The sequence below is a fragment of the Rhipicephalus microplus genome, chromosome 3 (genome assembly GCF_043290135.1).
Source record: "Rhipicephalus microplus isolate Deutch F79 chromosome 3, USDA_Rmic, whole genome shotgun sequence".
In the NCBI taxonomy this organism is placed as follows: Eukaryota; Metazoa; Arthropoda; class Arachnida; order Ixodida; family Ixodidae; genus Rhipicephalus; species Rhipicephalus microplus.
Genome location: NC_134702.1, coordinates 65,439,981 through 65,467,014, shown reverse-complemented (window position 1 = coordinate 65,467,014; position 27,034 = coordinate 65,439,981). Strand labels below are relative to the sequence as shown.

Here is a 27,034-nt window from a genome sequence, read left to right as displayed (position 1 = left end):
TTCCACCAAGGTGGAGAGCATTAACATCAATTTCTTTTTTTTCTTTCTTGTAGCTTGGACGTCAGGAAGCTGACCCTAAATAGTTTCCTATCAGTACATTAGAAAGAACATGCCACCTATGTGTTTAGAAAAAGTCGATAACGATTTAAAGTGTGTTTAGAAGAAGTGGGTAACGATTTAGAGTACTTGGTACTCTACTATGGGAGAGCTGAAAGTCGTCCCAAGTTGGTTAGGAAATGCTTCACGATTAAAGTGATGTACAAAAAAATGTTTAGAAAAAGTTGCTAACGATTTAGAGTATACATGATAATAAGGGTTGCAGCGCGAGCACGAATGTGCTAGAAGAAACAGACGAAAGTCGAGGTACGGAAGGCAAAGAGGACAACACGAGCGCTGTCTACCAACTGAATTCAGTTGATAGACAGCGCTCGTGTTGTCCTCTTTGCCTTCCGTACCTCGACTTTCATCTGTTTCTTCTAGCACATTCGTGCTCGCGCTGCAACCCTTATTATCATGAATTCAAACCAACTAGTCCAAATCGCCATTCTTCTTCAATGGATTTAGAGTATACCTTGTACTCTACTATGCGAGAGCGAAAAGCCGCCCGCGGGCCTCACATTTTATGAGGCCTACAAGGTACTCAGGAGGGTCTCGAAAAGCATGTGATAAACGTGTATTACACGAAGCTTTGGCCATTCAGCTCCATCTAAGCCTATGCGGCCTGCATCCGCTTTGTCCCAAGGCGAAGTTCGGCGAACGTTCCACAGTTGCACTTCGCCACTTTAAATCGTTTAGGCTGAGCGATTCTGATCTGCTCACAAATTTCACAACGATTTCTTCTTTTATCTGAAACAAACGCCAAAACAATAATAAACAAAGCCACAACTGCGTTTGAAGAAAAAAATTCGAAGATTAGGCACTTCCGTGTGCTACCCATAATTTCCATGGCGGATGAGTGATCACAGCGACAGAGTTCTCCTTAGTTCCCACATAGGGCTCACTCTTTGACCGAATCGACTGCTCCACTATGATGGAACAGCCTCATACCCCCCCCCCCCCCCTTCTCTCGAACAATTGTGTTTAGAAAAAGTTGTTAACGATTTAGAGTACGATGTACTCAACTATGGGAGAGCAGAAAGCCGTCCCGTGTAAAGCAGAAATCAAATAACGTGGACTTCCTTGAGAAGGAGCGTTTTTCTCGCACGCCCAACGAGTTTAAAATGGCCACATTTTCGGGCCAGACAGTGCTCAAAGTGCATCCTTGTGTTACGAGTTTTCTTTAGTAAGCCTCGAAGTCAAGGCAAATTTTAATGGAGATTAAGTCACCGATACTACTCTCTGCAGAATATTTCTTCGGAAACAACTATCTCTTATTTAAAATTAACGTAGCTTTTAGACTAACAAATCAAAGCCACCTGATGTCCGTGTGATCACCACCAGAAAATAGCATGTTTTGGAGATCATTGGAGGGCAAAAGCTGGCTTCACTACTGCTGGCAAAGCATTGCGGGAGCTTCCATTCCAGAAGTTTTTTTTTAATTTCGTTGAGATGAGCTTTTTGAAACTTAATTTGATGGGAAATGAAACGGTTTGTTTGATGAATGCACATTTTAGGCTGACTAGGCGCGAGCGGCAAGCGCTTGAGATGGTATCAAAAAAACTTGCCTCATTTTTTTTTTTACTTAACCTACTGGAGTTTTCTGTGCATTTCCTGCGTGACACATTATCGACCTCGAGGACATACCGTGACGCCACCTACGTGATGACGTCACTCATAGAATGCCGGGTTGTGTGGTCGGCTAGAACACCGCATTTCCTGCGCTTTTGAAGTCGGACACCGTGCGTTCTTCCCTTTGCTTTGAAGCTCAGTGCTTGAAGAAGCGGTAAGACCTAATAATACGGGCAAGCAAACTATGAATAGGTGCCCCCGGTGGCACTCTCGTGTATATTGCCATCGTAAAATCGCGACTAAGAACCGGTGCAGCCATGGGGGACGACGATACAAGTGATGTCGCGAAAGCAAAGTTTCCGTTATTCCACAACTACGCATCCCATCTGTGACGTCAAAACGATCGCAGTGCTGACCTGTATCGTTATACCATTCATTGTGTCATGATATCGCATGAGTTCTTGTGTACACGTATGCCAACATTGTCATGTATATTAGAGTAATGATGTCTTTCTTTCAACGTAGAGATGTTTGTCGTGGTTACATAGATCTGCCGAAGTGTATATATATGTGCCCATTACTGGAATGTTATGAAACTTTTGTTTATTGTAAGTAGTGTAAATAACCTTTTTCTAAACAGCGGTTACCTCTTTAGTGGAGGCCCTCGCGGCCTATACGACTTTTCGAAGTCCTTCCTACGTTCATTCTCCTTTAATTCCCCCCCCCCCCCCTTGCGTTAAAACGAAATTAACACGCAGGCGTAATCGAGAGGATAAGTGCAAATGTGATTCGTTTCTTTCCGTTTGCGTAAGAGTAATTCTTAAAAAAATTTTTAAGCTACACAGCCGTATTCTAAGGAAGTGCTTAAAAAAAGCTTCCTTGACGTTTTATAAGTGCGCTTAACAACGCTTCCTTGCTGGCCCGACGCACAATCCCGTCGACCAGTTAACCTGATCAATTACAGCAATTGTCGGGTCTCACGTCCCGAAACGACAATATGATTATCAGGGAAGCCGTTGTGGACGGCGTCGAAAGTATTCGATATTGGATGTTTAACGAGCACTCAAATCCCAGTACACGAGCCTTTAGCATTTTTACTCCATCAAAATTCGATCCCGTCACCTTTGAATCTTGTTATGCCAGCGAGTCCTCGTCAAACGTCCGTGCCTCTGAAACAGGCAATCTGGGTCAAGGCCAGCCCGCACTCCGCCGGGCGCGAACAACTCCACGGCGTGAACACGCGCGGCGCATCTGTGGCCCACGTGCATTGAGTCAGTTGCGCACGTGACAGCGAGCCGGCGTCCTCATGTCTGGTGGCCTGACGCATCGCGCGGCGAACCCCATTGGAGGAGCCTGCTCGGAAGACCAGCGACGCTTCTGATTGGACATTTTAGTTGGGCCCGGTGTAAATAAAAGAAGCCCTGCGGCGCGTCGCGATCGGAGATCCTAGGAGAGGAGTCCCCGTGTCGGAGTGCCGACATGTGTGTGAGTCAGCGGTTTTAGGCGAAAGGCTGACCTATGTATTAGAGAGAGGAGCTCGGCTCTTCGAGTCTCTGCCGGCCCCAGTGCCGAAATTGTAACGCCTCTGTATATATGCTGTACATAAACCTTGTTTAACTCACCGTCGTCTCGTCCGCTCGTCTTATCAGCTCTGCGCAGAAGCAGTCGCGAGCTGATAAACATACGCTACCAAACGGCTGGTGACCTTCCCGGCGGAGTTGAAAGCAGTGGCGCCTCCGGGGCCGTGTTGGCGTCGCCGTCTTTCGCAACAGTGGTGGCTTCGGCGGGATCGGTCCGTCGTTCTCAACAGTGGTTGGCAGCTGCGGGATCGGCCGGCGTCAGCGACATCGATGCGGTGAGTGCCTGATGTTTTCCCCTCAGTTCACCAGACTACTCTAGCTCAGGTTGTAGTAGTTTAGAGAAAGGGCTGTGTGAAGCATTGAAGGGAGCTTTGATCGTTTCAAGCCAAGTTGAAGTGCTTTGAAACCAAAGTTAATGCGGAGGTGGTAAACACGGGAGGGTGAAAAATTGCTTGCGCGTCTTGCTAGTTGACTTATAGTGGGTACGGCAAGTAAATTGTTAACAGGGGCAAACAGCAAGAGGCTAGTGTGAACGATGGAGAACCTTAAAGTGAAGGAACTCATCGAAATTTGTGAGGAACTCGGCATTACTTTGGGCCGTGCGAAACGAAAGCAAGCGATCCTTGAGATCATGAAGGATGAGGGAGTGTCGGCTGAGGAAGTCGATGAGGCCTGGGTGGATATTAAAGCACGCCGTGAAGAGGCTGAAAGGCGAGAAGTAGAAACTCGCGAACGTGAAGAAGCTGAAAGGCGAGAAGCTCGCGAACGTGAAGAAAGGCGAGAAGCTCGCGAACGTGAGGAGGCTGAAAGGCGAGAAGCTCGCGAACGTGAAGAAGCTGAAAGGCGCGAACGTCGCGAGGAGGCCGAGAGACAGGAGCGTCTCGAGTTGAAACGACTAGAATTGGCAATCCTACAGTGTTCGCAGGCGCCTAGCGTAGCTTCTCAGGTCAGCGGTTTTAGAATTCGGGACCAACTGCCACCGTTCGTAGTAGGCGAGGACATAGCGAAGTATCTCGTCAAGTTTGAACACGTCTGTGAGCGAAACGCTTTGGAGCGGTCTCTTTGGGCGCAGAACCTGTTAGCTCTTCTTCCCGGCGAAGTGTCCGACGCATTAACTTGCTTGTCTAGGGAAGCGTTTGAGAGCTATGACGAGGTTAAGGAAGTGCTCTTGAGACGTTATAAGTTGTCACCCGAGGCTTTCAGGCAAAGGTTCCGGTATGCTAAAAAGGGGAATGAGTCACACGTTGACTTCGCGTTTCGTCTTAAAGCCGATTTGATCGAATGGCTCAAGGGCGAAGGTGTTTATGATGATCGCGATAAAGTGGTGGAATGCGTTGCACTGGAGCAGTTCTACCGCTGCATCGAGGATAATGTCAGACTTTGGCTGCAGGACAGACTTGGGGAAGTACAGTTAAATAAGGCAGCTGAGTTAGCTGAGGAGTATTATACTCGCCGAAAGTTGCATAGCAGGGCGGTGCGCGTTGAAAAGGATGAAAGGAAAGAGGGCTTTTCAAGGAAACCTGATCAACGGAAACCCGTTCCGCACCGTAATTTCAAGAAGGACCCGTCTCTTACGAAGGACAGTGTAGGGGAAGGGCAAACAGAAGCGGAGAAATCGAGTGAGGTTTCTACCACACAGGCATTAGAACCGGAAAACAAACGGAAGCCGCTAATCTGCTACAACTGTAAAAAGGAAGGGCACATCGCGAGAAACTGTCAGGAAAAGTTTGCCTTCGCAACGATCCGAGAATCAGAAAAAAACATGCGGTTGTTGGAGCCGTATCTCCAAGAAATTAGGGTCAATGAGAAAACGTGCCGAGCACTTAGAGACTCAGCGGCAACCATGGACGTTGTCCATCCTTCATTGGTGTCTCCGGATGACTTCACAGGAGAATGCGCGTGGATCAGGCAAGTCGCCGAGGAGCAGAGTGTTCGCTTACCAATCGCCACCGTTGTCATTGAAGGCCCGTTCGGTAAGCTTTGCACCGAAGCGGCTGTGTCTGCCGCGCTGAATGGTCGTTTTTCTTATCTTTTCTCCAACAACTCGGAGCAGCTTCTCAAAGAGCAGGGCAAATCGTTCTTCCCCAACTTAGCGTGCATGGCTCCCACGCGATCGCAAGCGCGAAAGCTTTCGCGGAAGCTTGACTTGGTTCCATGCGGTGAACTCTCAAGTGACCTTGTCGGCGGGTCGACGGAACCCCAGAAAGGGAATTTTCCGCATGAGTCATGTGAGCAGTCACGCGAGCGGCCCGTCGCGGGAGCGGCCGGCGCGGTATGCGCTGGGGGAGACGACGTGGCGCCGTTGAGTCAGAGCGAGAGGGTTGCAACGCTCTCGCCTGTAGCGGAAAGTTGGAGCGAGCTGCCGAGAGTTGGTCGAGAGACGCTCATTCGAGGGCAGAGTGAGGATCTCTCGATTGAAGCGCTAGTGGAAAGCCAAATTGAAGCGCTCGTGGAAAGCCAGAAAAACGCGGCAAAAGTGCTGTCGAAGGAGCACTACGAGAAATCGGGGAAGAAGCGCGCTTTTGAAGTTGATAATCAGGTAATGCGGCTGCAGCCACCAAAAAGGAACAAGCTTGAGGTTGATTGGGAAGGGCCCGCCACAGTATTATCGAAGCCTTGCGATACAACTTATGAGGTGCAAGTAGGAAGGCGGCAGAACAAAATTTACAACTTGATGAAACCCAATGTTCAACATCAAGCGGTCGTAAATCAGCTGTTGAAGGCTTCAGAGGAAGAGGGAGCAGAAAATTTGAGTTCTAGTGAGGTGATCGAAGGGGGATCGAAAGTAATTTGGGAGCAGATAAACCTAGAGCCTAGCTTAAGTGAAGGAGGACCTGAGAAAGAGGACCTGAGAAAGATTGGTTCCGAGTTTGAAGACGTGTTTTCGGACCGCCCCGGAAACATGAGGGTGATCGAACACGATATCGAGCTAAGCGGTGAGGAGTCAATCAGTAGCAAGCCGTATCGTTGTTCCCCTGTGCAACGTCGCAAGTGTGAGCCGCTCTTGGTGCCGCATAGGTATCGTCGCCTAAAAGTGGCCGGTTACTGAGGTGGAGCATGTTGCTCCACAGCGCAACTTTGACGTTCGCTAAAAAAAAAAAAAAAAGGGGGGAAGGTAAACGCTAATGCAGGTGCATTGAGCAGTGCGTTCCAGCTAGTAACTTCTCAACCTTTCGGTTTCTGGCTGGCGATTCGGGGCAAAATTTTGACCTCATCACGACCTGGGCTGAGCGCTCTCGTTCAGAGTGATCTCAAGGGGCCAACTTTATGTGGTATTCTAATCTGTTACGTTGTTGTACGTGGAAAAAAAATTGAGTTGTCATTTTAGGGGTCTTTTGTCCCACATGTGCCTCTTGATGTAGAGGGAACAAAATTCCGATAAACACGTAGATAGGTATATGTTGTACTATACTTTGTCTGGTGTTCTGTAGGGTGACCGAGGGCACTTGCTTGTGTCGTGTGTTGTCTGTTGTCGAACCGTTCTTAGCAAGTTGTAGAACCATCGACAAGTGCTGAAACCGAAGATGGTCAGAAGAGACGAGTGAAGCTGGTCAGCAAGTTGTGGCGACAAGCCAGTGGGGCTGGGATCCGTCGTCAATGATGGGATGTGTTCCCGGAACAGTCTGGAGCTGTATTCTCCCCATGGCCCTGGAGGCGAACCTGGAGGGACCTGGCGAACGAGCGCACCTGACATCCGAGCCCCGTGGAAGCAGCTCGTCTTTCCGGTGCATTGTCTGGCGGCGGGGGTGCTGTTATGCCAGCGAGTCCTCGTCAAACGTCCGTGCCTCTGAAACAGGCAATCTGGGTCAAGGCCAGCCCGCACTCCGCCGGGCGCGAACAACTCCACGGCGTGAACACGCGCGGCGCATCTGTGGCCCACGTGCATTGAGTCAGTTGCGCACGTGACAGCGAGCCGGCGTCCTCATGTCTGGTGGCCTGACGCATCGCGCGGCGAACCCCATTGGAGGAGCCTGCTCGGAAGACCAGCGACGCTTCTGATTGGACATTTTAGTTGGGCCCGGTGTAAATAAAAGAAGCCCTGCGGCGCGTCGCGATCGGAGATCCTAGGAGAGGAGTCCCCGTGTCGGAGTGCCGACATGTGTGTGAGTCAGCGGTTTTAGGCGAAAGGCTGACCTATGTATTAGAGAGAGGAGCTCGGCTCTTCGAGTCTCTGCCGGCCCCAGTGCCGAAATTGTAACGCCTCTGTATATATGCTGTACATAAACCTTGTTTAACTCACCGTCGTCTCGTCCGCTCGTCTTATCAGCTCTGCGCAGAAGCAGTCGCGAGCTGATAAACATACGCTACCAAACGGCTGGTGACCTTCCCGGCGGAGTTGAAAGCAGTGGCGCCTCCGGGGCCGTGTTGGCGTCGCCGTCTTTCGCAACAGTGGTGGCTTCGGCGGGATCGGTCCGTCGTTCTCAACAATCTGCATTTGAGCACCATTTGAGTAACGAGTGAGCATTTACAGGAAGCATTTCTACGAAAGCAAATGAGGGTGGAATAAATAATTTTCTATAATACATACTGGTGGTTTTATAAGCGTTTTGCAAAGTTCTTTTTTTTTGTCGTTGTATGTGTTGTTGTTTGTGCTGTTGATGTCCCTGATGAAGAAGTATGGATGAAGTTGGGCAAATTAAATGTAGGTGAGGTTTGTAGGAAACGGTGAACTACAAGAAAGTCCCCAAAAACTTACACGCAATCTCTGAGTCCACGTCTAGTCTTAGGTCTATTAATTGCAGCAACTTGTATACGACCAATAGCCTTAATGCTAACACAGTTATAATTAACAACGATCACTTTAACATTTAACAACGAACGCCCGGTTTCTCTTGCCAGTGGCAATGACCAATCACAGTAAACAAGTATGCATATTCAGCAATTACCGAACACTAGCAGAAATTAAACTTCAAGTTCTCCCATAGAATACTTCTAAGTGGATCAAAACAATAAAAAAGGAACAATAGTAGTATTTTTGAAAACATTCATACTGTGTGTGAAGTACTTCGTACAGAAAGACTCAAAGGAGTACCGGACATGAATTTTAAATATTTTCGGGTTTTCCTCTAAATAAAAACACGAGGGTCGAGAACCCTGAAATGAGAGTTGCAGTGCTTGACGATGCATTGAACATATTTTTATTACCAGTACTTTGAAACAGCAACTTCTGTTTCGGTATCGAAAGGGCGGTATCTAAGTGGCATGCCAACTCAAGCCTGACGTCGCGGGAAGACATAATATCGATATACTATCGCCAGCTGTCAGCTTCCTGTCAGTCGCACATGGTTCCTGTGAATAACAACGAGTAAATTATTGTTAAGAGACTGTTAGCAGCTTCTGCGATTCAGGACACAGATTTCGGAAACCCACTAAATTGTGTTGGCTTGTTGCGATAATGCCCGTAGTGATGTGGCTGACTTGTATATTCTGGGCGAGGAAAACTTCAAAATCAATGTCTATTTTTCATAAATGTTGTCTTGCTCCAGTGTGGGGACAGCGTTGCATGTGCACACCACAGAAGCGACAAATGTCTCTTTTTCGGTGCCACAAAATTGTGCCAGTACTCCTTTAAGCAACACCGCCTGTTTGGTCAACTCTATATAGAGACGGGCTGCAGTGTACGTGTGTGCCATTTTCACATTCATCCTATAATTCCATGATAGAGTCGTCGTCCTTGTTCTTCGAAAAAGAAGATTGGCGCGAATGGATGGCTTCTGCCCTCTCGTGATGCGTGTGCACCTGCGCCGTTAGAACTTTCGCGGGGCGCACTTTTCTCTTAATTTTCTCCAAAATGATTTCATCGTAGCCACTCCCTCCTCTATTAAGTCAAAGTACGGAGTAGACATCCCCCCTCCCCCTCATTGAAGCGTTACTACCCCCCCCCCTTGCTCCCCCCTCCATGCGCACTCCTGCAGCCACACAATCAAGGACCAACGATCAGGGTTGCTTCCAATTTTTTCTGGCTTTTTTTAGGACAGCTCACAATGAATGCACTAACCGTGTTGAATTAACAAACAAGCATCACTTGCCCCGCCGTGGTGGTCTAGTGGCTTAAGTGCTCGGCTGCTGACCCGCAGGTCGTGGGATGGAATCCCGGCTGCGGCGGCTGCCCTTCCCATGGAGGCGGAAATGTTGTAGGCCCGTGTGCTCAGATTTGGGTGCACGTTAAAGAATTCCAGGTGGTCAAAATTTCCGGAGCCCTCCGCTACGGCGTCTCTCATAATTATATAGCGGTTTTGGGACGTAAAACCCCACATATAGATCAATCAATCAATCAATCAATCAATCAATCAATCAATCACTTGCCTGTCATATGCGGAACGCGAGCGGCCACGCAGTGGCCGGTTGTTGGGCCATGTGGCCCGGATGCTCACGACGGGGTCTCCCATCCTTTTTCCTAATCCCTGTCTCAAGCGATGGTGCTCACCCACTACACTGTAGATTGGTCAGTTTTAAAATTATTTACTTATTAAACGCGATCCGATCTGGTTAAAAATTTCATGTTATCCCTAGAATGCACATACAGTTGCTATACTTAGCTATCGAAGGAAGTGATTTAGATATAATAACTTTTCTTTGTAATCCAGATTTTTCGAGAAATCAATTCGCTTTTGTGCACACGCTATATTTTTCGGATGCCGAAGACAGGTACAGGCCACCATGATGCAGCTTAAAGCCCGAGTTATAATTATGAATTAGGGCGACTGGGAAATCTATGCACTTTCTCAACTGCAGATCTCTTGGATGTGTCTCTATACTCAGTGTAAGTGGGCGTGCCCTATTGCCCACGAGTGATCAATAAAAAAAAAGAATGTTTATATTTAGTCTGGAGACTTTATTTAGTTGAATCCGAGGGCAGAATTGGTCTGACAACGCAATACAAAATGCAATGTTTTGTTCCCTTCAGGTAAGAACGCCGCGCTTGACGTACAAATGCTGTTTCGCTAGCAGGAAGCGCTAACAACAAATCACCATCATGACACTGCATATTGTGACATCATATTAAGACGTCGTCACATGGCATCATCGTTTGGTCAGGGGTGAGGCGGTCGTGGAGGTAATGCAAAACCACTTTCAGCGCAAAAAACTTTCAGAATGGCGGGAATCAGTACATATACCCGTATTCACAAGCCAACCTTAGCCTCAATCTCGCATTTTCTTCTTAGGTTAGCTTAGGTTAGGTTAGCAAGTTTCTGCGCTCCACACGTGCATTATACGGGCACAAACACGGTGACAGGGTAAAAGATCTAAACAACATTGGCTCGTGAATACTAGACTACATTGTTCATCAGGCGCAATAAGGGCTTTGCACATGGGCAATTAAGGCTGAAGCATGGACAAGAGTTTGAACGTAAAGAAAGCACTGGCTTAGATGGCGGCACGTGCGCGTCTTCCGAGATTCTGCGAGAAGTGAGCCGAGCGAGCGTTCCGTTATGTCGACGGGCGCTGCTGTATATCACTGTTTGCCAAGTCATGTGTGCACCTTGTTTACGCTTCGTTAGTGACATCGCGGAATCATGAGTATAGGGACACTAGGGCGAAGTTCAGTCGGGACCTCGCCACTCTGATTCATACCTACGAATGCCCGCACAATGTGAAATCCTCTTCGACAATATTTCTGTAAAGAATGGAGAAATGAAATAATTTTTCTTAGGCCCATTAGATGACGCTAGTTTTGTTGCCCGAAAGAGGCCGCTGTCTCATTGGAGCCGACAGACCACGCTTTTCAGCCACTTCCTTGTCCCGTTGGACTGCCCATGTCGCTCTAATGTGAGACAGCGTGGAGATACATTCAGGGTCGTTGATTGGGTGGGTTTGAGGCAAAAGTAGCCAAAGTAGCCATGCTTTTTTATTTTATTGGCAAACTTGTAGCCAAATGAAGTTGAAACAATATTGAAAAATAAATACTAACATTTTCAATGAGCAAAACTTCAGGAATAAGAGTACAATTTTTGATATATTGCTTGGTTTTCAAGTCACAGAAAAGTTGCGGTAGATTCGTCGGCTCATATCGCACCAGTTTTACTACCCTTAAAAGTAAGGGAGTTCTGCCTAACCTGTAGACATACGCCATTAGATTTCTAGACTGTCCTTGTATCACAAAATTTATCGTCCACTTCATTTTAACTCCCGCATTCAACCAGCCCATCGTATACTTAAGCCCGCACAAGTCACCACAACGCCGTATACCCTCCTCCTGCTGGCACCTCAGCTACACTGCATAAATTACCACATCCCACCATAATTTCTTTTTCTCTCATGCAGCCAGGGACTGGAATGATCTTCGATATCGTTTCATCATGCCTTGCAACACAGAACAATTTAGAAATGACACAGAATCATTGTTTTATTAGTGATGTATTGTTTTCCCCCACCCTCATATGAAGCAATGCAGAGCACATGTGACTGGGATCAGTGGTGTCTCCCGAGACAGCTCGTACGCCAGCGATCGTGACTATATACGCCCTTATATGATCAAAGCTCGCAGTTGCTGCTGGAGCTGCGCAGCCACCTCTTTTGCCCAATCACTCCTTTATGTTTTGTCGCCCTTACAAACACGGGTGGTGCCGTTGCATTTATCGCATGGTGTGGGAGTAGAGCAGCCCCGATAAATCTTGCGAATTAAGAGCGAGCTCGGATAAGCTCTTGTTTCAAGAGCCTTAGCGTATTAGCCTGAGCTCTATTTTGTTTACAGTGCGAAAAGCAAAAGAACGAAGGGCACTTTGGCCATGCTTTCTAGGCAGAACTACTTGGTTAGCTAGTTGTGAGAGAGGAGGAGATCCGTGCAATCTATGAACCTCGGCATCTTTTTTGCTTGTGGCTGCACGTTTTTCAAGTCCTCGTGCAGTATTGTGGGCCGATTTGTTGAGGTTTGCGGGAATGCTGTTGATTTCTCCCATAAGAGTAGCAAACGAGATTATCAAGTGTGGTTTGTCGATCCTTAATTCCCTCGAGAATCGCTGCAGGGCCAGTGTAGAATACTAGGACGGCTGCGGTTTCTGGATCTCGTCTAATAGCACCAATGCGATGGCTACTTGCTCAGAAATATCTGATTATTTGGTGTCAGGGAAAGCCGAGTCGACGACTTTCCCTTGTTTTGACTACTGTGAAGGCTCATTCTTTAAACATGAAAGCCACGACGACAAATGAGCGTTCTTCAGCCTGATCTTCAGCTTCTTCAAGCAGAGATTTTGCTATGGCTCGCCGTCTTTCAAGATTAGGAATTGTATGAACAATCCTGGGAACTGGCATTGCTGAGATATTACTCCGCAGATAGTTGGTAATTTCGTGATTGTTATTATCTGTTGCTGTAATTGATATACAAATACGTTTGAGGACGTGTCTTCTTAACCGCATGGTGGAAAGTCTAATTAACCAGGCTTTTTTATTGTGCCTCGGCTATTTCCACCATTGTACTGTATATCCCTGGCTGCATGTGTCAGTGTACATATGAAGCCCAAGAGCTCCTTGATTATTTTTCTTAACAATGCATTTTGTCTCTTTCGGATTTCTGCCAATCGTGCATGAGTGCTACGCAGGCGAATTAACATCGCAGAAAGACGTGAACTAGTCAGATAACGTCGTCTCCTCCAAGCCCTTATCGGTGCATAGCCGCACTTTTGATAAGCCTGATTCCATAGTCCACTTTCTCACCCCACGCGTTGAGTCGTTTGATTACTGGAGTCATTGGGCAAAACAACCAAGCCCAATCTTTAATTAACATGTTAATCTTACCGATCGGATTGCCAACAGAGATATAAGAAAATGACGTTATTGTTATTTGAATGTAGTTGGGCATACATGGCCTCCGATAAGTTTACTTGGGGCGCTGATATCTTTAGCTCGAGGCCTACCGCGCCTCGAGGTGAAAAAAAAAAAAGCGTGCACGCGTTACACAAATGTTCCCAAGAAATATGATCTTAGCCTCACGCTTTCTCGCTATCACAAAGCCCTAACTACAGAGGCTGTACCCCTACCAAACATACGCGTTACAAAGCATCAGAACGTGGCGTGTAGATCAGGCGCCGCGCCCTCACCCTATGGAGAGAGAGGGCGTGCAGCGTCGGGCAGCCACGTGCCCTCTCCCTCCGTACGGAGAAGGGTGGAGCTGAGTCTACACGCTACGTGATGACGCGTTGCAACACGTCAGACGCTGCGCCGTGCTCCCTTAAGGGCTGCACAAATGAGGCGCCTTTTCCTTTCTCTAACCACAACCACCACCGCCAAACACGTACGTCTGGTTAGTGCTTAACAAGCTTCATTGACGCAAACACGACGTGAACGAGTTGGCCGTCGATCCCTTGTCGTAAAACACGGTTGCATTAAATTCGTCTAATGTGACGAAACGTTAGCGCCGGGGCACCCGCTGAAGTGTTCTTCGTGCTCTTCATTATTACATCACGTCTTTTGCACGATCATTCATTGCTAATGTAATAGCACAGAGTGGAAATAACCACAATACTGTCTTACGAGAGAGTGGCAATCTTCTAGGTTCTTTTGTGTCCCGTATACCTTATGATCTACATACGGTTGCGTACCCATACATGAGCATATCTGCTACGCATAATGTCTGAGATATATTTGTTCTTTTTTCTTGTGTTTGTATGAGTGTTATTTATGCTGCTCACACAAAGTTATCGCGTTGGCGCGAGAGCTTTTTCAAATAGACAAATGAGCAGCTTTATTAACAACTTCTGTGTTTTAGGCTTTCAACGCAACAAATATATATATATATATATATATATATATATATATATATATATATATATATATATATATATATATATATATATATATATATATATATATATATATATATATATATATATATGTGTGTGTATATGTGTGTATACTAATTTAATGGATACGGTATCACAATAAATTACATATTTAAGCCCTGGCACTTAATAACATTGTGGAGAGCATAGGCAGTTATTTCAATGGTGCATGCGGAACACTTCAGAATGAGAGCATTCGCCTGTAACAAGGTGTTTCATTGTCGAATCAGCTTGATCGCAAGAACAGTGGTCGAGCCGTCTAGACTAAACTTGACCGAGGCCTACATGAACCGCCAATGTTTTGCCGGGGAACTCGTTTGTATCACCTCTCTAGTTACATTCTTTAGAGGTTCAAGTTATTTTACGTGAGACATCACCATTATCGCTCCAGCATAATTGACAATGAACACCATGGCCGTGAATGTCTTTCAGCATTGATTTACGTACAGGCCTTTTTTTAACATTGAAATACGGACGCTCTTGTGTGTCTGCTTAGCTACGATGCGCGCAATAAGATTAATTCTGGACATTACAGGCAGTTTCGTGCACTTCAGTAAAATTGGTTTGACTAATCGAGTGGTTATTTCGCACGCACTGCTAAATCGCCCTTTCGGTGATCCATCGTAGAGAAGCCAACCTTGGAATCGGATACCTCTGAGTGGCCCTGATCAGCGTATACGGAGCATAAAGCCGTGTTAACCTCGGTAAGGTTCTACACTGGCTGCAGCACAACGCACGCTGCACGGTACTAATGGATTCATACGCTCGTTGATGGATGTGACGCTCGCATAGCGGAAGATCGAGTGCACGTACCGTGACAGTCTCCCTGGCTGGCTGTTCAAACATGGCTCCGCCATGAAGGGCGCCAGTGAGCAAAACCTCGCGAGACGACGGCCATGATCGGCACGCTGCTGGCCGCTTCGTGGCTGCTCTTGGGGCTCGCCCGTGGATCACCGCTGGAGGACGCCTGCGGCCCCCAACCCAGTACGTTGGATCACCGGTAGACTGACGCAACGATGTCGCAAACTAGTGGCATAGACCGTATAATCTGTCGATACGGAACGTTCATGCAGTATTTGCCGAATAATAGCGAAAATGAGTGGTCTAGTTTTGTTTGGTGCGGTGTAGTTGTGAGCTGAGCCCAGAAGTGTGCCTATAATGCAGCGCAGTGCATAGCAGCGGGGTTAGTTCTACGCAATATTTGACGAGCGGGCGAACACAGAAGAAAAAAAAAACGTTGCATTCATATTCTAAGAGGGCATAAATTATAATTCCTGCGGTCTTACGAGACGAAACCGCGATATGATTGTCTGTTACGCCATTCTGACGGGGGGATTATTTTGGAGTACCTGAGGCTCATCGGGACACTCCCAAATCAAGAAGGCGGGTGTTTATTGCATTTCGCCCCATTCGAAATGAGGTTGCCGTGACCGGGAATCGAACCCACGTGTTCGAGACCAGCAGCGTGACGCTTTGCGTGCTAATCTGCCATGGACGGTGGGTCAGTAGGCAGGTATTGAAAAAAGGGGGACAAAAGATGGGCAACTTTCTTTGCTTCTTCCAAACTTTTCATATAGTAACAAGCTCATGGAGTAATACTTGCGTACAGGACTGGTGACGTGATCATTAGGATCGAAAGAGGGAACCCGCCACGGTGGTGTAGTGGTTATAGTGCGGTCCGATATCGGGGTCTGAACCCAGCCGCGGAGGCCACATTTTCGGTGGAGGCGAAACTGTTTGAGGCCCGTGTGCTTGCATTTGAGTACACCTCAAGGAAGCCAGTGAAATCGAAACTTACGGAGCCTTTCACTACAGAATCTCTCATAATCATATCGCAGCTTTGCACTCTAAACTTCAACAACTGCAATACACAGTCACTTTATAACGCTAGCGGTTAACATGTTCATCGGTCAACGATAATCTGGTCTTCGGTCAGACGCATCAGCACTTATACACGCGCCGTCGTACATTTCAGCGTTGTCGTTGGTGTTTTTCAAGTTTCAGATTAGTATTTCATCGTCCGTAGGTATGTGAGGGCGTGTGTACGAGCTGCATGGGAGGTGGGATGTACCGCTATAGGACAATGGGATCCGAACCAGACTACATTTATGCACACTGCACGTCAGTAGTTCTATGGTGATATCAGAATCAACTATCTATGCCAAAACCTACGTGGCGCAACTTCTCAAACAGCTGTTATAGGGCTGAAAGGGTCCGAAAATACGCGTCTTCGTTCGCACTGCCCAGCTGGGACAACTGTCGACGGACGCCAACAGTGCCGGCGAATGACTCACCTTCCAGACGAACTCGACGCTTCCGCCTAGCGTTCGTTTCTGGAGTACCGTTCCGGTGCGTCATTCACGGTGCAACATCCGGCTATATCGTTAGAGACCGAAACGAGACAAGCGCGAACACTTGACTGCTTCATTAGAAACAAGAACGGCACTTAAGTATACGTCATCCTTGCAAGAGCACCGGGCGGTGCTCTAAACACGTGGTCGAATGGAAACGCCGTGTTTCGCTTTCAAGTTTTCATATATATGGTTAACAAAGAGAAACTTTTATAAGACTTGTAGCGTCGCATGCTGCGCAGTAGAAAAACTGTGATATCGAGATGGACTTATCACCACAGGTTGTTTGGGTTTCTTCTTTTCACTTGCCTATACTCGGGGACAACTTTATGTGGCAATGAAGGGAAGCCTACGGAGCCAAAGTGAGCGTATGCCACCGCTGTAGAATATAGCGCCACAAATGCGCCCGTGTTTTCCGCGTGAAAATAATAAAAAAAGAACAACATTATTTTTTACTGGATGCTGTTTATAAAGAGACGCTGCACGCACTGAGGAGATATTCACATCTGTTGCTGCTTTTTGAAGAGTATAGCTTTGCGTTTTTGCGCGTCTGAAAACGTCGCACGTTTGACGGGCACCTAACAGTCAAAATGGCCTCTTCGTCGTAAGCGCGTGCCGCCCTACAACTATTCCGAGGACTGGCTGAAGGAGCTTGTGTCGAATTTCACTCACAAATAACTGCACAAGCAGACATATATGAAATTGTGTGCCGTGGAATTACCTGAACACGGCCGTCTTTGAAACACGAGCAGAACCGGACTACTTCGCGGAGGAGTACAGGAGCAGTAGCTCCGCCCACGTAGCTTTCCCTTCATTGCCACAGAAAGTTGTCCCCGAGTATAGCGTTGAGCATTGCACGATAAATCAGTGGCCATTCGCCCAACTGTCAGTTCTATCGCTGTCGGGGTGATTTCCCCATGAAATGATGAAACGGTAAAAAAACGTGGGGCTTACGGACGTTATTTAAGACCAGAATGTTCATTATACTTCTAAACGGTGCTGTTATCTATGGCGATTGGCTGCTAGTTAGGCGAAAGACAAAGATAAGGCCATAGCGTCATGCCCAAAATTAAATAGTTCACGACCCGTTTTTATTGCGTGACTGCTGCGTTGTTCACTTGTGAACCATGGACTGTGACGTAATGAAACCAGCAGTCTCTGTGCCGGCTGCACCGTCAGGTGATAACCGCAGTCAAGATAATGAGTGGTTCTTCAATGCGCAGTTCCAGAAGGCAAATAAAGATGCGGTCTATAAAAATAATAATAGAGGACAAGCGAAATTGAAGTGGGCAAGACGTTGACTATTACTTCTTGAATAATGATTTAAAGTTTTTAAAACTTCCGTGAGGAGTTTGTATCCACATGACCTGAAACTCCGTGGGAAGTAAGTAAGGTAATGCGGTTTTTACGCTCCGTCAGTTAGCAATAGGAGCATAATGACCACATGTATGCCATTTTCACTGCGCTTTGACAGAGTATGGGATTCGGGCACGGGAGTTTTAGGGCTGATGAGCTAAGAAAACTATCATGACAAATAAATTTTGTTTACAGTTCACTTCTCTCCATGTCATTGACATGACGTGCTATCAATGGCGTAGCAAACTGGGCCCCTGTCCCCCTCCCCCCCTTGTCCCTTTTTTTGCCATGACATAGAGAGTGGAAAATGACCACTTCAAGTAAGTGCCATTCCTCACCCCTTCCCCCTCCTAAATCTTTCACCTAAAAAAAAAATTCTTCTTACACCCCTATATGTTACATGGCTTCACGTACAAATCACGTGAACTATATTGTAAAGTTTTTTTTTTCTTTCTTTATCCTCTATCGACAGACAAGAAGGAAATGATGTCCATGCTGACGGCAGCGGCAGATATGTTCGTTGACTGCTACGAGAACTACGACCAGCACGGAATTCCGTCCAAGTACTTGACAAAGGTATACGACCTGATGAACGTGCTGCTCGCCAACTCGAAGGGACACTAAAGATCAAAGCGAATTTTCGCCTATCGATACAGCACAATTTCACAACCCAGAACACGCCACTTTTACCGCGTCATGACGCTATTAAGTAAGCGAGAAAACACGAGAAAATAGAATGCGGGTGTAAACGCCACTGTAAGGTTCCCGCACCAAATCATCACTTAGCAAATTTGGAAGGCGTCTACTGGATCCTATATATCTTCTACTGGATAAAAATGAGATGCATCGTCTTCTGTGTGTGTTCTGGACGTGTCATACGAAGTTTGAAAAAAAAAATCATTGAGCCAATGTCACAGAAATACGAGAAAATCCATTTGGAAAATTTTAACGTCTCGCGTGGAGATTTCGTTGAGAAATAAAAAATAAATAAAACTTCAACCCCGACTTTCCCCCGTTAATAATGAACTTATGACAGTAAACGTATAACATTACAGTTTTCAGAGTGAAGTTTATCAATCTAAACCAAGTCAATGTTTCTCTTTGGTGTCCTGTTAAACACGTGTTAAGTATTTCCCATTATTATAATACGCTGATCACTACAACCTTCTACTAAAGCGAAATGAAAACGAACAGCCACTGAACCACACCAGATGAAGTTTTGCAGAATGCAACTCGACCTTTTTCATTTTAGTTTGCCTTTCTTCGTTACGTGGCTGCATGCGGGTAAAGCAATGCTTACTTAAACTAACCATGCTCTTTTACGCCTAGTTAGCTGGTTATTTAGTTGTGCACACTGTCGGTGAAAATAGGCCTAAGTTTGGAAGAGCAAAGTAAAAATGAGTACAGTCAGTAAAATTTCAATACCACCTCGTTGAAAAAGAAGAAGGACAGAAATAAATACAAGTTAGGCAGGATGCCTCTTCATGTTGTGCAAAGGCATTGCGATGGCCGCTTCAAAACAATGTCTCTTCAGTAATAACTAATGGCACGTTATGGAAGCCACTGTCTTTCGCAGTGATTTACAAATACTTAACAAATAGTGGTGATGCATCTCGATGCTTCAATACCAAGACAAAGTTTCCACCTAATTAGGCGGCTAAAAAAACGGAGCAGTTGCATGCATTCAGCTCAAAATATAAATGCTACGCACCCTCAAAGTGTACATACGTACACGCAAACGCGTATTAGTGAATTAAAAAAAAAATAGGGTGTGTCTTCTGAGACATATTTTCAGGGGCTAAGCAATTGCGTTGCAAAGCACAAGAACGCCGCTTCGTTTCCAGGCCATGGGTGCCACTATTCGACGCGTAAAAATAAAATAAAAATAAAAATAAGTGAACCACTCGCGTTATTTTTAGTTGGAGAAACCAAGGCTGTCGAATTTAACCAGCAACACACAACGGCGTGCCACACACTCAATAACTCTCTTTACTTTGACGTGTGACACACTCTAAACCTAATTTTAAAAAGTAACCAGGAAAAAAAAAATAGGTCTCACCGAGATTTGAACTCGGATCGCTGGATTCAGAGTCCAGAGTGCTAACCGTTACACCATGAGACCGAAAGTGTTCCGACGCCGGGAATCGAACCCGGGCCTTCTGGGTGAAAGCCAGATATCCTAGCCACTAGACCACGCCGGAGACGAAGAACCGCGGTTTAGAATCGCTTGTCAAGCCGGCGCTGTGCCCGCCGGCGAAATCGATCTCTTAGACGCAGAGAAAACGAACGGTGCAAGAAGATGCAACATATTGCGAAACACAGGAAAGCGTTATTCAACCTGCAGGAAGAGTGCAATCTTCTTTTCTTTTTTTTTTCTTTGTTCGTTTTAGTTTCGGTCTCATTGAAATTTACATTTGAGCAACTGCCCCCCCCCCCCCCTCCAAAAAACATACTTAAAAACCTCCCTACTTACTTCGTGTTCTTTCTCTGTCTCTCTTCCTCTCTCACTTACATCACATACACACTTCTTTTTTTATTCATTGCTTTATTGGCCTTGCAAAAAGAACGCGGTCTTTGTTGATGATGATCATAATGGCTATAATGATAATGACGATATCCTCCATCAATTGCCCGCACCCTCTCTGGGGAATGAACCGGGATATACGAGTGAGTTTTAAAAAAATGGTTACAATTGAACTGTATCAACCACGATAAAATAAAATTTAATTTTAGAAGTTCACATGGGTAATTTGAGAAGTATAGTCAGTAGTATTGGTATATATTTATTAAACTTTCATTGGTGATTTGAGAAGTTATTATTAAAATCATAATATTGTTAGTAGTTAGTCTCAAAATTGATACTATCATATTTCCGCTGGCATACCTTTACAATTAGCCAAACGACAGGGCTCCCAAATGCTATATTTGATGTAAAGAGGTCCAATCCACTTCGAATGAATTATTTTATGAGAACACTTTCCACGGGAAATTAGATTTGACAATGTGGTGACAAGAAATATTGTTTATTCATCAATACACAACGTGAAACTTTTAAAGAGAGTGCGCCAGACCAACCAAACGTTTACAAAGTTTAACCAAGCAGTAATAATATCAATTATACTAGCAATTATAAACTAAACAATATTAGTTATATATGTTTTCATCAGTCAATAAAATTAATATTCACAGTGTTAAATGGACGAATCTAGTTTAACACGAATACTTTGTAATGAAACGTTATCCCTCTAGCGCACGGCTTTTATTTACGCTACGCTATCTCTATATCTCATTTTTTTTGTATCGCTTTTTTCTAGTATTTACCCTGAAAAATTATCTTTATAGTGTCCTTACTCCTGTTATGATTTTCTCATTCTATTCGCTCTTTATATACAGACACGACCATTGCTGTGAGGAGACACTTGGTAGCCGAGAAGACGCACTAAAAGAAAATGTGGGTGGTAGCGCTGAAGTCCCTGCACCAGTTGACGCGACATTGTAGATTTTGATCGCGTCTACTAGAGCCTAAGAAGTAGGCAAAAAAAAAAAAAACAACGAAGTACTTTGCCTTCTGGGGGTGGCAGAAACTTAACTTATTAAGATTCAAATACAGTTTTTGAACCAATAAGGTAAACAAACATAATAAAACCAATAATGTCATGATCTGACATTTCGGCGGGAAAATTAAGAGGGATACTTTCGACGTTGATTTTCTCACCTATTAATGAACCTATGGCGGAAAAACTGCAACACTAAGAGTTTTCAGCGCATAATTTGTCAGTCTAAACTACCCTATTCTTTCTCTTAAGTGTCCCCGTGGAAGATCAGTCAAGCCGTTCAATAGTTCTCCCGCTCTATAAAAACATTTACTTGTCTTTTTTTTCTCTCTCGCCATCTTTATGTTTGAGCAGAGTGCAGTGAACTTCCCTGACGTTCACAGGTATTGCCGACCATCTGCACCGAATACGATGGCTGTCTGTCATCCGCGCAGCAGGGTGATGGTGAGCAGAAGGAAAAGATTGTCCAGTGCATCGTTGAGAAGATCAAGACCCAGCTGGTGAGGCGGTGTAATTTCGCCGAGGGCATATCTATCTATCTATCTATCTATCTATCTATCTATCTATCTATCTATCTATCTATCTATCTATCTATCTATCTATCTATCTATCTATCTATCTATCTATCTATCTATCTATCTATCTATCTATCTATCTATCTATCTATCTATCTATCTATCTATCTATCTATCTATCTATCTATCTATCTATCTATCTATCTATCTATCTATCTATCTATCTATCTATCTATCTATCTATCTATCTATCTATCTATCTGTCTGTCTGTCTGTCTGTCTGTCTGTCTGTCTGTCTGTCTGTCTGTCTGTCTGTCTGTCTGTCTGTCTGTCTGTCTGTCTGTCTGTCTGTCTGTCTGTCTGTCTGTCTGTCCACCTACGACTTTTAGCTCCCCTGGCCGCTTCAATAATGATATCTATACCAGAATTGGTATGCCACAACATTAGTTTATGACGAGCATAAGTGACTAGTCATGAAATGAAAATCATGACATGTATGTCATGAATGTTATGATTTGCATTACGCGGTCTTGCTGCTATTGCCGTGGTTTAGTTTACATGACTTATTGCAAAACTGGTATGGTATGACATGACTGCATGGCGAACATAAGTGACAGACACTAACGTGAAAATCATGACATGCATGTCATGTAAGTCATGACTACACGCTACGCTCATGGTGCGCTCGCGGTCGTTTGGCTAGCTTCACATATTCACAGTTTGGTATTACGGGACGTGAATAGACGACGAAGGTAAATGACACGTCCAAACATGATAATCATAGTATGCGTGTCATGATGAAAAATATGACTGCATGCCACGCTCATAGCAGGCTCGCGGCCGTTTCACTAGCTCCAGATATACCAAGTTTATTATCACGTGGCGTGACCAGACAATAAAAGTAAATGACGTCCGAACATGATAATAATGACATGCGTGTCATGTAAAACATGACTACATGCTACGCTCGTAGCGTGCTCGCGGCCGTTTCACTAGCTTCACATATACCAAATTTTGTATCACGAGACGTGAATAGACTACGAAGGTAGATGACACGTACAAACATGATAATCATCAAATGCGTCATGTAAAACATAACTACATGCTACGCTCATAGCATGATTGTGGCCGTTCAGCTAGCTTCACATATACCAAATTTGGTATTACTTGACGTGAATGGACGACGAACGCAAATGACAGGCGCAAGCATGATAAGCACGACGTGGAAGTGATCTACGCACGGCATAATTTACGTTCGCCTCATAACAGTGTGCTCAATTTAAAGTGACATATATCAATCTTCCTCATTCGTGCTTCGCATATAATCGATTCCTACTGTGCGTTTGATCTGCCTATTTTTTTTTGGTACCTGTTGATGTTTTCAACCATCTGTCTTTCTTATTTGCAAGTCCGGAATGCAAGACCTGCCCAAGCCCGCTGGCGAAGTCAGCGAAAAGCTATTCGTAAGTGCGTCACTCGTGTGCTGACACTCTTCAAATGTAGAAGCAGTAGAATCGTGCCATATACATGTGATGTCAATTTGGGTTGTAGCTTTACAGTTAACGTGACAGTGTGCTTGAACCACAATGCGGTCATTAAGCAAATTTTGCTGCTAACCATATGTCTACATCTTCAGAAGCAAGCTCTACAGAATAGCTAACAAGCAACTGACTTACTAACTGATCAACTGAACAAATAAATAAATATCGCTACTAACTATATGCCTCCATCTTCAGAAGCAAGCTCTACAGAATAGCTAACAAGCAACTAACTTACCAACTAATCAACTGAATAAATAATAAGAGAAACAAATCATACAAAAGGCAGTTGTTGTTTTTTTGTTAGACAAGATGCAAACCGACACTGAAGGCGACGAAAGTGCTGAGTAACTTCACCTCGTTCACCACTTGTATCACTCAAGGTAATAAAACGAACGAAAATAAAATCGGATGAAAATGCAACTTGCCACCGGCTGGAAGCGCAATCCCCATAGTCCATCGAACTGGACGGTATCGCGGCAGTTCTCACGAACACATTGACGAGCATACGGATATTATAAGATTAGTGCCCCTCTTGGGACTATTCCCCAGTAGCCACTCCATGGTTAAGGTCAATGGTAATGTTGAGTTATCTATAATAACGCCTAGGACAACGTTGCCGGACTACCTCTCTATAGTATAGCTATCTTCAGAGGCGAATGTACAACGATGGCTAATGTAGTGCATGCGGAAGCTGCATTGCTGGCATCACCTAGTTCGTGAGCTTGTAGGAGCAAATTAAATGGCCAGTCGTAGCATTGCGTCAGAACAAGACGAAAGCCGGGGGCATGAATGAAATGATTCCATCCGCAATTGATACCGTATTACTTGTAGGGACGGCGGGCAACGGACAGAATGGGTGTACAGATGGCCCTTAAATTACACGGGCCAAGTTCACAATAATCTACATAAGCTCTGCTTGCGGTTGTGCGTATCGCTGGCAACGTCGTCACATCGTTACCGGGCTACCGGGTTACCCTATCACGCCGCATGGCGTCCCAGCGTTGCCCAAAGAGGAAGCGCAGTCAGGCTGTATACGTTCTATAGGCACAATCCTGTAAACTTCTTTTTGTCGTCCAGTAATGGGTGATAAAACGCGCCTCCCTTGCACACTTGTTACTGGAAGTTGCGATATAACGAACTGGCGCTATCAAAGATTGTCGAAAGGAGATCAGTCGAAAGGAGCTTGTACCAGGATATATGAAGGTCACCTTTGCTTCAGCTAAATTAAACCACAAGGCTCAAGAAGCGTTCAGGAGGAGGAGGAGGAGGAATAAATGAGGAAGGACAGGGAGGTTAGCCAAAGAAGCGTTCATTGTGGTAGAAGAGCTATAGGACGTGAATGAAGTAAAGCTGCTCGCGGCTCTATAGGGAGCAACAAAAGTATGTAGGCTGTAAATAATGCATTACCACAATGGTCAAAATCTAATTAAGCATACAGTTGTGCCTGAAGCCTGCTGCGCGAACTCTATATACACGTTTCCACCCATGGCTTCCTCGGTGCTTCCATAATCCTCGCTGGCCAGTGGTAAATATGCTTCACCCTGAAAATGTCCTGCCAAGGCAGTGACGTCAGAGTAATCCCGTGCCACAGTACCGAAAGGAGGCGCTCCCCCTCGCTGCTGAAAGGGTGTATAGACCACAGTTACTCGTACAATACCAGCACCACATATTGCTGGTCGATTTCGGTACCGATTAGTAGTGTCCGGTATTGGTTAAGATTATTTAGGGTAACTCGAGTAAAAAAAATAATGTGCATGCTGACGCATTTAGCTCACATTAACAGCTAACTCACTTTAAAATTTCGATATACAAACACCCACACATATGGGGAAGAATCGGGTCAATTATTATGGCCACTATGTTATTTAACTGAAGTAAAGGTGTGCCGTCAAATAAAAACTTTATTTTCCATCTGCTTCGCAGGGCTGCAGCTTTCGGAGACCTACGGTGCCGGTTGCGAATCGCAAAAACTTCTTCGTGTGTATCCACTGGTACCAAATCGCTGTGTCCATAGAATAGGCGCCCACAAGCACTGAAGATCCGTGTCACTTTCTTCTCGTCTGTCCTGTCCAACAGCCCGTACTCGGAGAAAAATAAAGCCTCTTTTTACACTTACGCGGGCCATTCGCTCTTCATGATGACTGGGCTTTCATGTACATTTGAACGCCTTTGCCGCAAATTTAGCTGCGAAACAAAGGTTCTCTCACGTCCTCGTCATGCATCGAGCATTACATTCATGGTGAGTGCGCTTTACGACAAACTGAGCTGACGTTTTAAAGAAGTATACTGAATGTTCTGTACCATTTCACTGTAAATGTGTTTGACTGAGCACAACATTCACGAGCTTAAATATTCCCACTGAGTGGGAAAAGGCGTCGCGCGAAAATTCTTGAGGAGCAGAACTTTCAAGGGAAAAGTTTTCTTGCTCTGTTTAAACGAAAAGCGTTCGATCTCGGTTGGGCTTCAGAGTGAATGGCTAAGAATTGAATTCAAATTGAACAGGTTTACGTTCATTGCAAGAACTGTTGCATAGTAATGGGAAAATAGTGGAGGTTTATTTAAAACCAATTTAAATATTTATTCAGCAATAGCTTAACATTCCCAGGTCGTGGGATCGAATCACAGCTGCGGCAGCTGCATTTTCGATGGAGGCGGAAATGCTGTATGCCCGTGTTCTCAAATTTGGGTCTCAGAAGAACCCCAGGTGGTCGAAACTTCCGCAGCCCTTCACTACGGCGTCTCTCATGATCATATGGTAGTTTTGGGACGTTAAAATCCACATATCAATCAAGAGCTTAACATTCTTTGGAAATATATCATCAAATTATGTTACCCCTGTGCATGGGCGTCGGCAGGGGGCTGCAAAAGGGGCACCTGACCCTCTCAAGCCTCGTTAAACTTTCTGTCACATAAGCTACACTAGAACTCTTCGCCTCCCCCAGCCACGATGTAACACTGTTTTGCACCGCCCAAAAGAAAGTCCTTCCGACGGCCACACCCCTGTGGGCATAAGACCGTTTGGGTACATTATATTACGAAATGTTACTTGTATCGGGTCCAAAAACGTTTCTGCGAAAATTATCTGAGGGCGATGTAGCCCAGACCACTCACACTGAACAAATGTGGACGGCTCACAAAGGAATACATATCGAGAGCGTCTGTGTTGGGAGGCGCATTGGTTAAGAAACGTTTTAACTGTTAGCATTCGAAACTTAGTCATCGACCACAGCACAAAGTACACACAACGTCTTACAGATGTGTAGCGGGTACCCCGTTTATCAGCAGAATGACGATTGGTGCAGTGACTTAGTGGGCACTTCCCTATACTTCGCGAAAGTTACGGTACCTTGCGTGTACTGTGCCGGACAAGGTACAACACACAACGGAGAAGCCTGAACGGTAACGTGCTTCACCCCTAATAATAGGCTTCGGTAGTGCGCCAAGGTAGAACGCACGTATACAAAGTCATCCTCTGGGTTTGTATCGGGATGAGTACCGCTATCTTACTAAGAAGAGCAAACGAACATAAAACTAACCGGACTGAACGACCGGACGGAGAAAGTTTGTGTGCAAAAGATCTCTCTCTCTCTCTCTCTCTCTCTCTCTTCGGCCAGGGTTTAGTCTGCTTAACGCACTATAACCCCCACGCTAACGCAGTTAATTGCAGCACCCCCTCCCCTGTCAACTTAAT

General features: G+C 45.4%; 1 protein-coding gene and 2 non-coding genes across 3 annotated transcripts; 1 reads left to right on the top strand and 2 right to left on the bottom strand.

Annotated features, from left to right (window-relative positions):
• Window positions 1-14,855: 14,855 nt before the first annotated feature.
• Window positions 14,856-25,458, top strand: LOC119160039 (uncharacterized). Its single transcript, XM_075888322.1, has 5 exons — window positions 14,856-15,010; window positions 18,206-18,309; window positions 21,671-21,787; window positions 23,212-23,265; window positions 25,267-25,458. The coding sequence occupies exons 1-5, from the start codon at window positions 14,923-14,925 to the stop codon at window positions 25,360-25,362; spliced, it is 459 nt and encodes a 152-aa protein (XP_075744437.1). The 5' UTR covers window positions 14,856-14,922; the 3' UTR covers window positions 25,363-25,458.
• On the bottom strand, window positions 19,784-19,855 carry TRNAQ-CUG (transfer RNA glutamine (anticodon CUG)). Its single transcript has one exon. It is a non-coding gene; the product is annotated as a tRNA-Gln (tRNA).
• Window positions 19,863-19,934, bottom strand: TRNAE-UUC (transfer RNA glutamic acid (anticodon UUC)). The gene has a single exon. It is a non-coding gene; the product is annotated as a tRNA-Glu (tRNA).
• Window positions 25,459-27,034: the final 1,576 nt, after the last annotated feature.

Bases quoted from the DNA above. Each gene is read 5' to 3' on its own strand.
- LOC119160039 (XM_075888322.1), top strand. From the start codon at position 14,923: ATGATCGGCACGCTGCTGGCCGCTTCGTGGCTGCTCTTGGGGCTCGCC. The intron at 18,310-21,670 runs GTATACGACCTG...TGACGTTCACAG, and splicing joins CGTCCAAGTACTTGACAAAG to GTATTGCCGACCATCTGCAC. The intron at 23,266-25,266 runs GTAAGTGCGTCA...TCTGCTTCGCAG, and splicing joins AAGTCAGCGAAAAGCTATTC to GGCTGCAGCTTTCGGAGACC.